General features: G+C 38.6%; 2 protein-coding genes across 3 annotated transcripts in view; both read right to left on the bottom strand.

Annotated features, from left to right (window-relative positions):
* Positions 1 to 1,113: 1,113 nt before the first annotated feature.
* The window catches only part of LOC149828936 (1-acyl-sn-glycerol-3-phosphate acyltransferase PLS1-like), a 37,255-nt gene continuing 21,488 nt past the window's right edge, over positions 1,114 to 16,880 (bottom strand). Inside the window, exon 11 of the mRNA XM_090017808.1 lies at positions 1,114 to 1,305. Within this exon, the coding sequence (XP_089873934.1) occupies positions 1,204 to 1,305 (102 nt within the window). The 3' untranslated portion in view covers positions 1,114 to 1,203. The remainder of the gene's footprint in view (positions 1,306 to 16,880) is intronic.
* Positions 5,115 to 10,215, bottom strand: LOC149828937 (uncharacterized). 2 transcript variants are annotated; one of them, XR_016434091.1, is made up of 2 exons: positions 10,177 to 10,215; positions 5,115 to 5,317 (listed from the first exon to the last, which is right to left on the bottom strand). XR_016434091.1 is itself a non-coding variant. In XM_090017004.1 (2 exons), the coding sequence occupies exons 1-2, from the start codon at positions 6,369 to 6,371 to the stop codon at positions 5,231 to 5,233; spliced, it is 309 nt and encodes a 102-aa protein (XP_089873130.1). In that variant the 5' UTR covers positions 6,372 to 6,376; the 3' UTR covers positions 5,115 to 5,230. The 2 variants fall into 2 exon arrangements, 1 of the variants encoding a protein (XP_089873130.1); XM_090017004.1 differs by lacking the exon at positions 10,177 to 10,215 and adding an exon at positions 6,150 to 6,376.

Raw genomic sequence — 16,880 nt, 5'->3', positions numbered from 1 at the left:
GCTCGATGCCCTTCCTTGGATTTGGGAAGGATCACAATTGGACAAAAAAATCGATATTTTGGGAACTAGCATATTGGCCGACCTTATTGATACGACATAATTTGGATGTGATGCATGTGAAAAAAAATGTGTTTGATAATGTGTTCAATACGGTAATGAATGTCAAAGGGAAAATGAAGGATAATTTGAAGACCTATATGGATTTAAAAGTAATATGTAAAAGACCAGAATTGAAACTCAAAGAGTACAATGGCAAAGTACTGAAACCAAAGGCAAGGTACGTGCTTGGACTAGATCAAGTAAAGCAGGTATGTCAGTGGTTAAGACAGTTGAGATTTCCATATGAATATGTCTCTAACATTGTTCGGGCTATGAAAATAGATTAGGGACAATTATATGGGTTGAAAAGCCATGATTGTCATGTTATTATGCAACGGTTGATACCCCTGGCATTTTATGATATGTTAGACAAACCTATATATAGGTATTGTCTGAGTTTAGTAGATTTTTTAGAACATTGTGCGTATCGGAAGTCATAATATCTGAGGTAAAAAATCTCAAGGATTCTGTCGTCACTACTATTTGTCAGCTAGAGAAGATATTTCTGCCAGCATTTCACTACAAGAAAATGTGTATTAGCGACGAACGTTGTCCATCGCAAAATCCATCGCTAACGTGTTTAGCGACGAATAGTGTCTGTCGCATAATCCTAGTCACTAAACTACGATAGAATTTATTTGTTGCCTATCCATTGCTAATTAGTGATGGCTTAGCGGTGGATCATGTCTATCGCTAAATAGACGGATTTGGTTATGCGACGGAATTTAATCTATCGCTAAACTATAGTGAGGGATATGTATCTGTCGCTAATGTCCATCGCCAATCTGGCGACTAACATTAGCGATGAATTAAATTCCGTTGCAAACCATCGGATGATTTAAATTGGCGACGGATTAGCGATGGATAATATCCGTCGCTAATTTTTAAAAATATTTAAAAAAAATTAAATATGAAACTCGAGAAAATTTCTTGTTATACAATTCATATAACCTACTTATAAAAAATAAAGTACACATAAAAAATACATATACTGGTGAAACAAATTTAACACAAGTTTTAAGTTAAACAACTTTAACAACCAAATACAGTCCTTGCCAAGTTATAATTAGTTACAAATACGTCAAACAAATTAAACACATGAATCTAATCATCGCCAAGATTTGGGGCATCATCCTCTTCATTTTCTCGATCTTCCCCTCCCTCCATGCCTCCATCAGCTCCTCTACATTGATCATCTCCAACATCCTACAAGAGAACCAAAATCTTAGTATTTATAAATAAAATATAATAAAATAAATAATATGCAATGCACCTAATATAATGCAACAAAGTAAATGGTTGAATGACACATATACTAGCAATAAACTGAAGGACATTAACAGAATTCAGATATGTGTTCTAAGACTGAAAAAAAATTATAGTGATTCAATCATGCAGATATGTGTTCTAAGGTTGTCAAAGAATGTCAAAGTGATTCATGCATGCATATATGGTTTATAAGGTTGTCAAATAAATGTGTTATGTATCACAATCATGCATATATGTGTTACAAGGCAGTCAAAAAACTTTCATAGTGATGAAATCATGCTTATATGTGTTCTAAGGTTGTCAAAAAACTTTTATAGTGATTCAATCATGCTCATATGTGTTCTAAGGCAGTCAAAAAACTTTTATATATGCTAATATCATACTCATGTGTTATAAGGTAGTCAAAAAACTTTCATAGTGATTCAATCATGCTCATATGTGTTCTAAGGCAGTCAGAAAACTTTATATGTGATTCAATCATGCATATCATGTTCTAAAGCAGACAAAAAAATTCATAGTGATTTAATCATGCATATATGTGTTATAAGGCATTAAAAAACTTTCATATATGCTAATATCAGGCTCATATGTGTTCTAAGGTTCTCATAGTGATGAAAGCATGTTTGTATGTGTTCTATGGTTGTCAAAAAACTTTCATAGTGATTCAATCATGCATATATGTGTTATAAGGCACTAAAAAAAAATTATAGTGATGAAATCATGCATATATGTGTTATAAGGTTGTAAAAAAACTTTCATAGTGATTTAATCATGCGTATATGTGTTATAAGGGTGTCATAAAAAATGTATAGTGAATCAATCATGTATATATGTGTTCTAAAGGTGTCAAAAAATTTCATAGTGTATTCAATCATGCATGTACTAGCTTGAAATCTAAGAACATGAAACTAATGACATGAATCTTTATACCTAACGAGCACTGAAGCTCATGTTGAATGCAGATGAAGTTCTCCTGTCCCGAAAAAAGTTGCATAACTCGTTATGGACAAAGTTGGGAATGGCTTCATTTAAAAAATACTCATTTTGTCCTCAAGACGCTGACAGACACCATCCCAAGACATAGCAGGGTCAATCGAACGTTGGGAGTTAATGCTGGCGGGAGAACTCTGAGAGTCATGGCTGCATGAGGCAACAACTGCTGTGGTTTTCATGTTACTCCCAAACTCGAACACACAACCCTTTTTGGGTTCACCAGTTGCAGTCATCCATGTTGCAGGATCAAAAGACGAATGCTGAGTGGAGTCATTGTCATATCGCTCTACCATTTGTTGCTCGTATGACTCCTATAAAATAATGATTATAATATGAATTAATAATTAAGAATTACAATATTTATGATAACGTAATTCATAGTAACTTGTATATTATAATGTTTATTAATACAATAAATACATACCGATGTCGCTCTCGCCTTCTCTGATATAAAATCTTTTTTGCTCTTACGTTTATGTGTTTCAACAAACACATCTTTGTAAGACACAATGTCTCCTTTTTTTGCTTCCTGTAATGTTAAATGATAAAAAAATCAATTAACAAGTATGCAGAAATGCTTACAAATTTGACAATATATACATATATATATATATACATATATATATATATATATATTGATGAGTTACCATTTTCTTTTGGTGGCTCTCAAAAGTCCTACATTCAAATGTGTGTAGATGGGCATCAGGCATCTTCGCTCAATTTTGTGCAGCCTTTGCTGAGCAGTTTCAAAATTCATTGCTCGCACACTTGTCGCACATGCCCTCCCAATAATCTCTCCTGATAGTAGAAGGCACATGGACCTTCCACTGTAGTGGATCATCTATCCCACCAGCTGCTTTTTTTACTGCAGTCTTCATATTGTGCAACATGTCGACAAATCAATTGGCATCCACCTTCTGCCACACTATCCTCGTGTCTTTCTCCTTGTTCGCAGTAGCGAAGCGATGGGAAGCCTACAAATACTTTGAGAAAGTTAGCACACATGAGTATAATAAAAAAATAAATATGAAACACATTAGTTATGATAAACGATTGCATACCATGAATGAGGACATTAATTTGTCCAACACCTTCGTCGGGTACTCTTTCCATTACACGATCGGTTCTTAAAGATGCTGCAGTAGTGACTTCCTAATTTCTTGTATTACTTTTTGTTGCTCAAACCTTGCACTGCACATGAATTGATACACATTAACAATTGACTATAGATATACACTATTTATAAGATAAGTATTGGACAAATGACAATGAAATATTTATGGACGACTATTGATATACGCTATTTGAATGAGGCATCGTGTGTCATGCTGAGAAGACTCTGCATCCGGCGTTGTCTCGTGATGTGTATGAGTAGCTAGTGTATGTGGGTCATGTGTAGGTGAAACATCACCTACAGAACAATGAGTTAGAAATTCACATAATGCACATTTAAACAAATCAAGTATACAATTATTTAAATGATATACCTATCAAAGCATTGCGTGAAGACGAAGACGAAGGCTAAGACTGCCTATCACTGAGCTGGGATCGTATAAAGACAAGTAACAATGTTTATATCAACATATAAGCAAAAACATAATGAATGTCTATATTTAAATATAACACAAAGACGTTTACCTAATGATGTCCTACAGTATCCACTTGGTCATCGACCACTATGACCTCCACGAACCATATTCTAACAAATAAAAATGTTATTTTGATCAGTTACATGATATTCAATTTCATGGATACATATTAAAATTGAAAATAACTTCATGCAAGCACGGATACAGTCACATCAAACGTGGCAATATATTCAAATCATTCATAATATATCAATGTCAAACATGTACCTGCAACAAACACACTCCAATATTCTGCTAACTATTACCTCATAACTACTACCTCATCAAACATGGCAATATATTCAAATCATTCATAGCACTCAAACATGTATTTCACTAGATCGAGTATGCTTCCTCATCACTTGTTTCACTTTCATATTCTTCTTCTTCATCCTCCTCTTCGTCATCTTCATCTTCTTCTACATTGGGTGCCCATTCACTTGGTATATCATTTGGATCACATTCTTTCATACATGTGCCATCGGACAATGAAGATATGAATGCAGACCATGTATGATATCGTGATCATAAGAGAAGTCATACATATCATCTCATTGATAGTAATCACTCTCTTCAGTTAACTTGCCTTTGTGTAACTGATCATACTTGGGGTATAGTTTAGATTTCACCTTACAAACTATCCACCATTTATTTCTATCTAACTTCCTTGTACTCCACTACAACAGAGCAGTAGATTAGCGACGACCACCTTCCGTCGCTAATCCGTCGCTAATCCGTCGCTAACATGGTTAGCGACGGATTAGCGACAACGCGGCGACAGTATGCTTACGTCGCGAATATTTCGACGCTAACTGGCGACGGAATAATTCCGTCGCCAAGTCCGTCGCTAATTGCGACGGAATAACGAGCGCTATATTCCGTCGCCAATCCGCCGGTACTAAACGGCGACCACGGCGTGGCGACGGATTTAATTCCGTCGCTAAGCCGTCGCTAGATTAATATGAATAGCGACGGAATCATCCGTCGCTAATCCGTCGCAAAAACGAAAAAAAATAAAAAAAAAATTATTTAAAAATTAATTACGGAGAACTGTACAATTTATATTTCCTGTACAATTTATATTTCCTGTAAATAAAAAACAAACCACACAAAAAAAATCATATAACAAGTATCTATAATAATTAATCGTTCCACCTTAAAACTAAGAAGTTTAATTATTTACAATTCAACAATTACAATTAGGAAAAATAAAAAAAATAGAACTTCTTCAACACAGTCCTCTAATCATCGCCAAGATTTTGTGCGTCTTCTTGTTCATTGTCTTTATCTGTCCCTTCAGCTCCACTACCCTGATTATCGCTAGCAGCCTACACAAGAAAAGAACAGTCAGTATTGATAAACAAAATATAATGAAATAAATTACACACTATATGTGATTCTATCATGTGCTCATGTGTGATCTAAGGCAATAAAAAAACTCTATATGTGATTCTATCATGCTCATATGTGTGCTAAGGCAGTCAAAAAATTGAATATGTGATTATAGCATGTTCATATGTGTTCTAAGGCATATAAAAAAACTCTATATGTGATTCTACCATGCTCAGATGTGCTTTAAGGCAGGCAAAAAACTATATATGTGATTCGATCATGCTCGTATGTGTGCTAAGGCAGTAAAAAAATTGAATATGTGAATATAGCATGCTCATATGTGCTGTAAGGCAGGCAAAGCCAAAAATTTTATATGTGATTCTATCATAAATGATATATAACATGTTCATATGTGTTCTAAGGCAGTTAAAAAACTCTATATGTTATTATAGCATGTTCATATGTGTGCTAAGGCAGTCAAAAAACAGAATATGTGATTATAATATGCTCATATGTGTTCTTAGGCAGTAAAAAAACTGAATATGTGATTATAGCATGCTTATGTGTTCTAATGCAATCAAAAAAACTTTATATGTGATTCTATCATGCTCATATGTGCTCTAAGACAGACAAAAAGTTAAATATATCTATATATATATATATGTGATTCTATCATGCTCATATGTGTGCTAAGGCAGTAAAAAAATTGAATATGTGATTATAGCATGTTCATATGTGTTCTAAGGCATCTAGAAAAACTCTATATGTGATTCTACCATGCTCAGATGTGCTTTAAGATAGTCAAAAAAACTATATATGTGATTATACCTGAGAGGGACCTGGAATCGAATATCCCCTATCCTGAACAGCGGCCTTGATCTCATTTCGGAGAAAGGGGGCGACGGTGTATTGGAAGTAGTTATTCAGTGATTCATTAATGATCTCGCGTACATCATCACCGGAAAGAATAGTCGGCTGCTTGGAGCTTATGTCGGCGCAAGAAGTTGGTGAGCCGTAACTGGAAGAACCAATAACTGGTGAAGTGTTCATATTACTCCCAAACCCGAACACGCGACCTTTTTTGGGTTCACCTGCTGCAGTCACCCATGCTGTAGGATCAAATGATGGATGCTGAGTAGCGTCTTCACCATATCGCTCTACCATTTGTTGCTCATATGCCTCCTACAAAATAATGTTTAAAGTATTCATTAATAATTAATGATAACATTATGATGACTTGCATATATATTGCAATGATTATTAATAGAATTAATACATACCGTTGTCGTTCTCGCCTTCTCTGATACGAAGACTCCCGTGGTCTTCCGTTTATGTGTTTCTACAAACACATCCTTATATGGTACACTGCCTCCTTTTTCTGCTTCCTGCGAAGTTAAATGACAAAAGATTTAGTACACAAATTTGCAACTATACTTATAAAATTAATATTATATATTGATGAGTTACCATTTTCTTTAGGTGGCTCCCAAATGTCTTAGATCCACCTGTGTGTAGATGGGCTTCGGGCATCTTCGATCGATTTTGTGAAGCCTTCGCAGAGCGATTTTTAAATGCATCTCCCGCCCACATATCGCACATTTCATCCCAGTAATCTCTCCTGATAGTAATAGGACCATGGCCCTTCCACAGTAATGGATCATCTATTACGCCAGATGCTTTTTTTGCTGCAGTCTTCATAGTGTGCAGCATGTCTGCAAATCGATTGGCAGACACCTTCTGCCACACCTTCCTTGCATCATTTTCTTCCACCGTAGTTGCAAAGCGATTCGAAGCCTACAAATATTTTCAGAAAGTTAGTAGACATTGCTTAAATAAATTAAATATGAAACACATTAACTATGAGGAACAACTGTATACCATGAATGAGGACCACAATCTGTCTAATACCTCCTTTGGGTACTCTTTCCATTGAGCAACTGGTCCTGGTAGATGTTGAAGAAGTGAATTCCTAATCTCCCGTACTACTTCTTGTGGCTCAAACCTCGTGCTGCACATGAATTGTTACACAGTAAATATCAATATAAAATATTTAAAAGATATGCAATAATTGAAAACAAAATACTTACGGTCGATTATCGATATACATTATTCGAATGAGTCTTCTTGTGCCAGCCTGTGAAGACCCTGTTTCCTGTGTTGGCTGTTGACTTGTGCGATCAACTGGTGTAGGTGGGTCGTGTACAGGCGCAACATCATCTGTAAAAAAATACACACCAAGTTCTCAGAATGTGCATTTGAACTAATCAAGCATCTAATTAGTTATATGATATACCTATCACAGGAGCCCGTGAAGATGAAGGTTGAGCCTGGCTACTACTGGATGAGCGACCACTATAACCTCCACGAACCATATTCTAACAAATAACATATGTCAAATAATTCACATCAAGTATTACAATGCATTCAAGTCATTCACATCAAGCATTGCAATGCATTCAAATAATTCAAATCATTGACATCAAGTATTGCACTAATTCAAATCATTCGTTAATTGCATAAATTATAATACATTCAGATAAATTACAATGCATTCGAATCATTCGTATCAAGTATTACAATACATTGAAATAAAATTTTTAATCATTCACACCAAGTATTGCAATACAACTCACATCAAGTATTACAATGCATTTAAATAGAGGTTTGTAGTATAAGATTTTTTTCACTAGCTTGAGAATTCTTCCTCGTCACTAGTTTGACTTTCTTCTTCTTCTTCTTCTTCTTCTTCTTCTTCTTCTTCTTCTTCTTCATTGTTTGCCCATCCACTTGGTACATCATTTGGATCACATTCCTCTATGAATGTTTCATCAGCCAATGGAGATATGACATGCATATCATGCGCAACATCGTGACCATAAGCGAAGTCACAGACATCATCTGATTGATAGTAATCACTGTCTTCAGCTAACTCATCTTATTGTAACTGATCATACTCGGGGTATAGTTTGGATTTCACCTTGCAAACTGCCCACCATTCATTTCTATCTGACTTTTTTATACTCGGATATGAAGTATAATAAACTTGTTGAGCTTGCGAGGCTAATATGAATGGTTCATATGTTCCAAACCTGGATTTATGATTCACCTCCACAATGCCTGAAGCTTTGTCGAGTCTTGTTGCAGTTGGATCAAACCAATGACACTTGAATACTGGCCAAGCTTGAGTATGGAGTTACAAATACTGGCCAGCATGAGTATGGAGTTGATCTACCCCCAAATGGATTAAATCCATCTGTACATAGACCGAGTCTAACATTTCGCACTTCCATTGCGAAGTTCTGATGAGTACGATCAAAGTGCTTCCAAGCTTCAGCGTCAACAGGATGCGTGATCTTGTTTTCATCGTGTCGAACTTTATTTGCATGCCATCTCATGTGTTTAGTTGTCTTTGAAGACATATACAATCGCTGCAATCTAGGAGTGATAGGAAAGTAGCGGAGCGACTTGTATGAAACTTCCTTTGATCTCGTGCTACCATTGCCTCTTGTCTTTGGCTTGAACCGAGGATGCCCACATGACGGGCATGATATGTCGTTTTCCTGCTCCTTGAAATACAACATGCAGTGATTTGGACAAGCATCAATCTTTTTGTAACCCATACCTAGAGCGTTGACCATAACTTTCGCACGATAGAAGTTTTGTGGCAATTTCTCATCTTTAGGCAACATACTCTTCACAATCATGCACAAACGGTCAAAACATGATTGACTCAAATTATACTCGGACTTCAAATTCATTAGTTGAAGAACTGCAGACAAGATAGTGTGACTCTCACAACCGTTCCAAAGTGGCTCATCAGCATCTTTAAGTAAATCATAAAATCTACTAGCTGCATCGTTTGGTGATTCTTCATCTACGACAGTTCTTACATCACTAGAACTCATAGCAGAACCCAGTTCTGTTCCTGCAGCATCAAATATCAAATTCGTATATGGATTATCGTGCACCACATTCACCCGTGCATCAAAATCGTTTCTAAATTCTTCTCCATGAAACGCTCAGTTCTGATAATCACTCACAAAACCCTTCCTGTATAGGTGATGTCTAACGCCATGAGGTTCTACAAATCGATTATTCTTACAAATCTTGCAGGGACACCTAATCCGACCTGTGGGATCTACCGTACTGACACTCGCCGTTGCAAATTCAATAAAACTATCGACACCATCCATATATTCATGCGATAACTCATTGTCCACTATCCTACGGTACATCCATTCACGGTTTGCAGTCATTCTGTCGTATGATGTTACGAATAGTATCCTAACGAATTAAGAAAAAAACAATCAGAATGCGACGATGAAGAAAATATCAAATTTATCATGCAATATACTATGTCAAACAATAACAAGAATTTTGATGCATGCATTGATAACTTAATATTTTCATGTGCAAACTATTAATGACATGATACAATCATTTGAAGCATGCTTTTATTATAAAATTTCACATGGAAGTCAAAATCAAATTGAAAGTAACTACATGCAAGCATGGATACAATTACATCAAACATTGCAATACATCATAATCATTCATATCAAATAAATGGCAAACATGTACCTGCAGCAAACACACTTCAATATCTCACTAACTACTACCATGCTTAGCATGGACTCCGTACTCCAAAAATAAGAACACTTCCATATTTCTACATTAAAATCATGCTCAGCATGATCTCCGAACTCCAACAAAGCAGTCCTAGATATCAACAACTAAGTGAGTGTGTGAACAATAAAGTGCTGCATTCAATAAATTAAATAACATGTGATACGTTTGCATCACTTACTCACCACGGGTATTTACCCGATTTGCATTGTTTTTGTCATTTACTTACCACAGGTGGCCGAGCACGAGTTGGTTCCGTTGAAAAATCTGCACAAAAACAAAACAAATTAAGTAACAAACTAACTAATCAAGAAAACAAATTGAAGTAAAACTAACTACCAGTAGACATTAACAAACTAACAAATTGAACAACATGGACAACTTGTATATATACATTACAAAAAAAATTTCAACTTAAAATCCATATGGACAACATATATGCAAACTACACTTAAAACCATATGGACATCTTATATACACATATTACAATTTTTTTTTCAAGCTAATCACATGGACAACATAGGGATCACATAATAACTTTTTTTTTTTAAAAAAGAGATCACATGGGCAGCATAGGTATCCATAACAAAAATTCTTTTCAAAACAGATCACATAGGCAACGTAGGTATCTCATAACAAATTTTTGTTAAACCCAGCCGAGTGGAAGAGAAAGAGATAGACTAAGAAGGTTGGAGGCCTTGTGCTCAGCCAAGCTCCCTTCCACAGCCCCTTTTCGCGTTTTTCTCTCAAGGTACGGGTATTTTCTTATGTGAAACGTTTGAGAAATCGGGTAGAGGTAGGATTTCCATGCATGTTTTGATGGAAATCCATGGCGAATCAGTGGATCTACGAATCCACTATGTTATATTGATATTTTTCCTTGTTTTTCATTTTTTTTTTCAAAAAGAAATCCATGGCACGATCGATGTGGTATGGGTGTCGGCTGACAGACCAGCCGAAGTCAAGCCGTGAACCCTCGTTGTTGGCCCAGCCGAGTGATCGGCTGGGTATGATCCCTTTATTTCAAAAAAAAAATCTTTTTATTCACGTTGGTGGCTGTTGGCTGGCTGGCAGCCAGCCGAGTAGCACTCGGCTGACTGCCAGCATGCTGGCAGGTGCGCCAGGCCCAGCACCCAGTCGGCTGGGTGCTAGGCGAGCCTATGACAGGGCCATAGCCGGCCCAGCCGACAAAAATTCTTTTCAAAACAGGGAAGGGGGTTAAACCCCCTGCCGGAAAGGCAGTTCCGGCATGGGGGGTTGACCCCCTGCCGTGCCTTTACGGCAGGGGGGTCGACCCCCCATGCGTTTCCGGCAGGGGGTCGACCCCCCATGCGTTTCCGGCAGGGGGTCGACCCCCCTTGCCGGAAACGCAGGGGGTCGACCCCCCCTGCCGGAAAGCACGGCAGGGGGTTAAACCCCCTCCGTTTCCGGCAGAGAAGGGGCGTACCCCCTGCGTTTAGAAGAAGAAGAAGAAGAAGAAGAAGAATATTACCTGCGCTTCGCCGGACGGTGGCGGGAGGTTGACGGGGAGCGGCAGCTGGCGAGCGCCGGCTGGCGAGCGCCGGCTGGCGAGCGGTGGACGGGGAGCGGCGGCTGGCGAGCGGCGGTGGCCGGACGGTGGCGAGAGCCGACGGGCGGCGGGAGGGAGCAATACAGCGAAACAGGGAAAAGAGAAAGAGGGATGGGATTAGGGATTTACGCGACATTTAGCGACGGCTTAGCGACGGCAAAATTCCGTCGCGAAGCCGTCGCGAAACCCAAATACCAAAAAAGCGACGGAAAATATTCTGTCGCTACTCCGTCGCTAATTAGCGACGGAGTAGCGACGACAGAGTTCCCTCTCTAAATCCGTCGCTAAAATGGTGTTCTTGTAATCAAAAGTAGCGACAAAAACATGCAGTCGCTAATCCGTCGCTAAGTAGGGACAGATTAGCGATAAAAATCATTTCCTCGCTAATCCGTCGCAAATTAGCGACAGATTCTATCTCTAGCTAATCTGTCGCTAAGTAGCGACGGGAAAATTTCCGTCGCTAATTAACAATTTTCTTGTAGTGCTCGGATATGAAGTATAGTAAACTTGTTGAGTTTGCGAGGCTAATATGAATGGTTCATATGTTTCAAACCATGATTTATGATTCACCTCCATAATGTCTGAGGCTTTGTCGACTCTTGTTGTTGTGGGATCAAACCAATAATACTTGAATAAAGTTACACTATTATTTATGCCTAAGTAAGTCAACTCCATTATTTCTTCTATAACACCGTAGTAGTCATGTTTATTTTTACCGTAGCTGCTACCCTTGGCGCACATGCCATTATTCATCATTGATTTGTTGACACTGTAGTCTTTTGTATGGAATCAATAACCATTTATGATGTATATGTTGTAACATTGCACAACTTTGGTGGGACCATTTTGTAAATCACATATTTCTTGATCTTTAACATCACCATGGCGGACCTACAAACATAAACAATGATTGTGATCACGACCAATTAAGTAACTTATTATTGTTTACACAAAAAGAATATATGTCATTGTCCTTACCAACTCTTTCAACTATGCCACAAACTTATTTTCACATTCTTTCTTTACTTCTGCATCAGTGAGATGTGAAAGTTTTCTTTGCAACTACAAATCAAATCGTCTGCACTTAACAAATACTTATATTACTAAACCATATACGCATGTATAGAACTTAGTGTTACATATTAAGTATACTTACTCGATGTATGGGTTGATTGCTGAGCAATTAAAAAGGATATAGATTTGTGATGCGTCTTGCTCTCAATTTTCTAAAAGTCTTGACCGACAACTGCCAATGGCATGCTCAAGTGATTGAAATATCGACAGTTTGTTAGCTACAGTAAATTGTTCTTCATCATCATTATGATGGTGGGCATGTGTAACGCGTTGGAATGTGAGGTTCAAAGTACATAGGTGAGAAATTTGAAATCTCTTCTAAAGTGTACGCCTCACAAATAGAGCCATCTACTCTTTCTTTTTTCCGAACCTTTTTTTTAGGTCAAACATGCATCTATCAACAATATACATCTCGGATTACAATAAATTTCTCAATATCATTGATGAGAAAAATATAAAAAAAATATGCATATCTTTTAAATGGGTACATCCACTAATATTGCATAGGACCACCAACCCTTAGTTCATATGAAAAATGTATGATCACATGTTTCATAACATCAAAAAATGTTGGCAGAAATATCTTCTCTAGCTAACAAATAGTAGTGACGATAGAATCATCGAGATTTTTTACCTCAGATACTACGACTTCTGATGCGCACAATGTTCTAAAAAATCTACTCAACTCAAACAATACCCCCCATATAGGTTTGTCTAATATATCATGGAATGTTAGAGGTATCAACCGTTTGAATAATGACATGACAATCATGGCTCTTCAACCTATATAATTGTCCCTCGTCTATCTTCACAACCCGAGCAATGTTAGAGATGTATCCATCTAAAAATCTCAATTGTCTCAACCATTTACATACATGCTTTACTTGATCTGGTGCAAGCACGTACCTTGCCTTTGGTTTCAGTACTTTTCCATTGTACTCTTTGAGTTTCAATTCTGATCTTTTACATATTACTTTTAAATTCATACAGGCCTTCAGATTATCTTTCATTTTCTTTTTCATATTTATTATCGTATTGAACACATTATCAAACACATTTTTCTTCACATGCATCACATGCAAATTATGTCGTATCAATACGGTCGACCAATATGGTAGTTCTCAAAATATAGATTTCTTTGTCCAATTGTGATCTTTCTCAAATCTAAGGAAGGGCGTTGAGCTATGGGCATCTGTCAGTCCATATGGAAAGTATTGCAATCTTCTTAAAATCTATATGTCAAACAACATTGTGGGTAGACCTTCCATTTCAGTTGTACCTGCTCGAAATATATTCCTTTATCATCAAAACGGATGGTCGCTGGGTAGAAATTGACGGTGACAATCAAATCAGCACGGCTTCCTTCCATGCATCAATCTAAAAGATTTTGTATCCTTCATGCAGTACAAACATGTCAACCTCCTATATGTGCTCCAACCAGATAACATACCATATGCAGGGAAGTCACTGATTGTCCATAGAACAGCAGCCTTCATATTTAAGTTTTATTTTTTGTGTGCATCGTACGTGATTAGCTCAAATTATACTCTAACTTCAAATTCAGTAGTTAAAGAACTGCAGACAAGATAGTATGACTCCTGCAACCATTCCACAATGGCTCATCAGCATCTCTAAGTAAGTCATAAAATCTACTAGCTGCATCGTTTGTTGCTTCTTCCTCTACCCGAGTTGGTGCATTACTATGTCCCAAAACAGAACCCATTTATGGTCCTGCGGTATCAAATATCAAATACACATATGGATTATCGTGCACCACATCTATCGGTGCATCAAAATTATTCCAAAATTCTTCACCATGAAGCGTCTAATTCTGATAACCACTAACAAAACCTTTCTTGTATAGGTGATGTCTAACGCCATGAGGTTCTACAAATCGATTATTCTTACACATCGTGTAGAAACATCTGATCCGACTGGTGAGATCCACTGTACTAACACTTGCCGTTGTGAATTTAATAAAACTATCAACACCATTCATATATTCATGTGATACCTCATTATCAACTATCCTATGGTACATTCATTCACGATTTGCAGTCATTTTGTCCTATAATGTTACGAATATTATCATCACCAGTTAAAAGAGAATCATAATAATGCTATGATGAAAAAATATCTAATTTATCTATTAATTCTTGTTTGGTGATTATTTGTGAACAATTTTTTGTTTCAGTTAATGCATAAATTTTCTTCTCCTCTATACCACAAACATGCTTAACATAAAATGCAATTACATGAACTATTATGCATGCATTGATAATTCAATATTTTCGTGTGTAACATCATCACATCATATCTATACACATCACAAAGATATTTAGAAATATGAAATCACATTCCATAAAATGATACATTTATTTGAAGCATATTTTCATGATACAATTTCACATCAAAGGCATAATCAAATGGAAAATAACTTTATGCAAGAATGGATACAGACACATCAAACATTGCAATACATTCAAATCATTCATATCAAAACAATGTCAAATATGTACCTACAGCAAACACACTCCAATATCACACTAACTACTATATGCCTAGCATGGAATCCGAACTCCAAAAATAAGAATACTTCTATTTTCATACATTAAAATCATGCTCAGCATGATCTTCAAACTTCATCAAAGCAGTCCTAGATATCCACAACTAAGTGAGTGTGTGAACAGAAAAGTGTTGCATCCAAGAAATTAAATAACATGTGACGCATTTGCATCACTTACTCACCACGGGTATTTACCCGATTTGCATTGCTTTTGCCTTTGCATTTTTTTTATTTCTTTTTGCATTGCATTTGTAGCCGCATGCGATGCTTAGCACTAAGCATCGCGCAATTAGCTCAGCAATGTACCTATAAAGTACAATTATACAAAACAATACAGGGAGGAGGATTGACCCCTCTTTGGCGTAAAAGAAAACAAGGAGGGGACATAGTCCCTTCCTCGCATCCTGTAACACAAGGAGGGGGCTCGGCCCCTCCCTGGCGAAAAAAAATAAAGAGGGGGCTCGACCAATCCCTCTTATCTCATAAGACAAGGAGACAGGGAGGGGGCACAACCCCTCCCTAGCGAAAAAAATAACAGGGAGGGGGCTCAGCCCCTCCCTAGCGACAAAAAATAGGGGAAGGGGCCGAGCCACTCCCTCGCATCCGGTAAGATAGAGAGGCAGGGAGGGGGCTCATCCCCTCCCTAGCGAAAAAAATAGGGAAGGGGCTCGACCCCTCCCTGACGAAAAAAAATAGGGGAGGGGGGCAAGCCCCTCCCGCGCATCCCGTAAGACAGGGAGATAGGGGGGGGGGGGGGGGGGGGGGCTCGGCCCCTCCTTGGCAAAAAAAAATAGTGGAGGGGGGCGAGCCCCTCCCGCGCATCCCGTAAGACAAGGAGATAGGGAGGAGGCTCGGCCCGTCCCTGGCAAAAAGAAAAGGGGAGGGGGTCGAGCCTCTCCGGCGCAACCCATAAGACAGGGAGACAGGGAGGGGGCTCGGCCCCTCCCCGACGAAAAAAACACAGGGAGGGGGCTGAACCCCTCCCTCACATCCTGTAAGACAGAGAGATGGGGAGGCTCGGCCCCTCCCTGGCGAAAAATGAAACGGCCGGCAATGCAACGGAAAGAGAGAGAGGAGTTGGGGGTTACCTAAGCCAAAGAAGGAGGTGTCGCCGGAGAAAATAGGTCATCAGCCAAGGGAGCCTCCTGGAGAGTGAGGTCAGAGAGGGACGGCAACGGGGAGATCATCGGCGCAGTCACTGGCGGCTCTAGTCGCCAGTGGACGCTGGGGAAATGAGAGGAGACACGGAGAGGGGGTTCACGGGGTCGTCGGGGTGTCTGCCAGACACAGGGAGGAGGAGGTGCCTGAGGCGGTCGCCAGAGGGTGGGAGGTAGCTGGGGCGGTCGCCGGAGGGTGGTAGGTGGTCGGGCGGTGGTCGGAGAGAGGTAGGTGGCTGGGGCGAGCAGCGCGTGAGAGAGAGAGAGAGAGAGCAGAGTTAATTTTGTGCCCTAGATGGGCGTTTTACATCAAAAATTAGCAACGGGTTCACGATGGAACAATTTTGTCGCCAACACCGACGCTACTTAGCAACAGATTCGCGACAAAAACATTTTGTCGCAAACACTGTTGCTAATCAGCGATGGAGTAGCGACGAGGAAAAGTCATCGCTAATCCGTCGCTAAGTTGTGACATAGTTTGTGATGGATGTAATTTTGTCGCTACTTAGCGACGGAATTGTTTCATCACAAATCCCGTAACTAAATCAAATTTTAGGGGTGGCTCA

The sequence above is a fragment of the Nuphar pumila genome, chromosome 9 (assembly GCF_984573655.1).
Source record: "Nuphar pumila chromosome 9, dmNupPumi1.hap1.1, whole genome shotgun sequence".
Classification (NCBI taxonomy): Eukaryota; Viridiplantae; Streptophyta; class Magnoliopsida; order Nymphaeales; family Nymphaeaceae; genus Nuphar; species Nuphar pumila.
Note: the sequence above shows the minus strand (reverse complement) of the source record. Positions and strands in the feature narration are given on the sequence as shown.

Coding starts and splice junctions, on each gene's coding strand:
- LOC149828937 (XM_090017004.1), bottom strand. CDS start 6,371: ATGAACACTTCACCAGTTATTGGTTCTTCCAGTTACGGCTCACCAACT. Junction 5,318..6,149: donor CGATTCCAGGTCCCTCTCAG/GTATAATCACAT, acceptor TTTCTTGTGTAG/GCTGCTAGCGATAATCAGGG.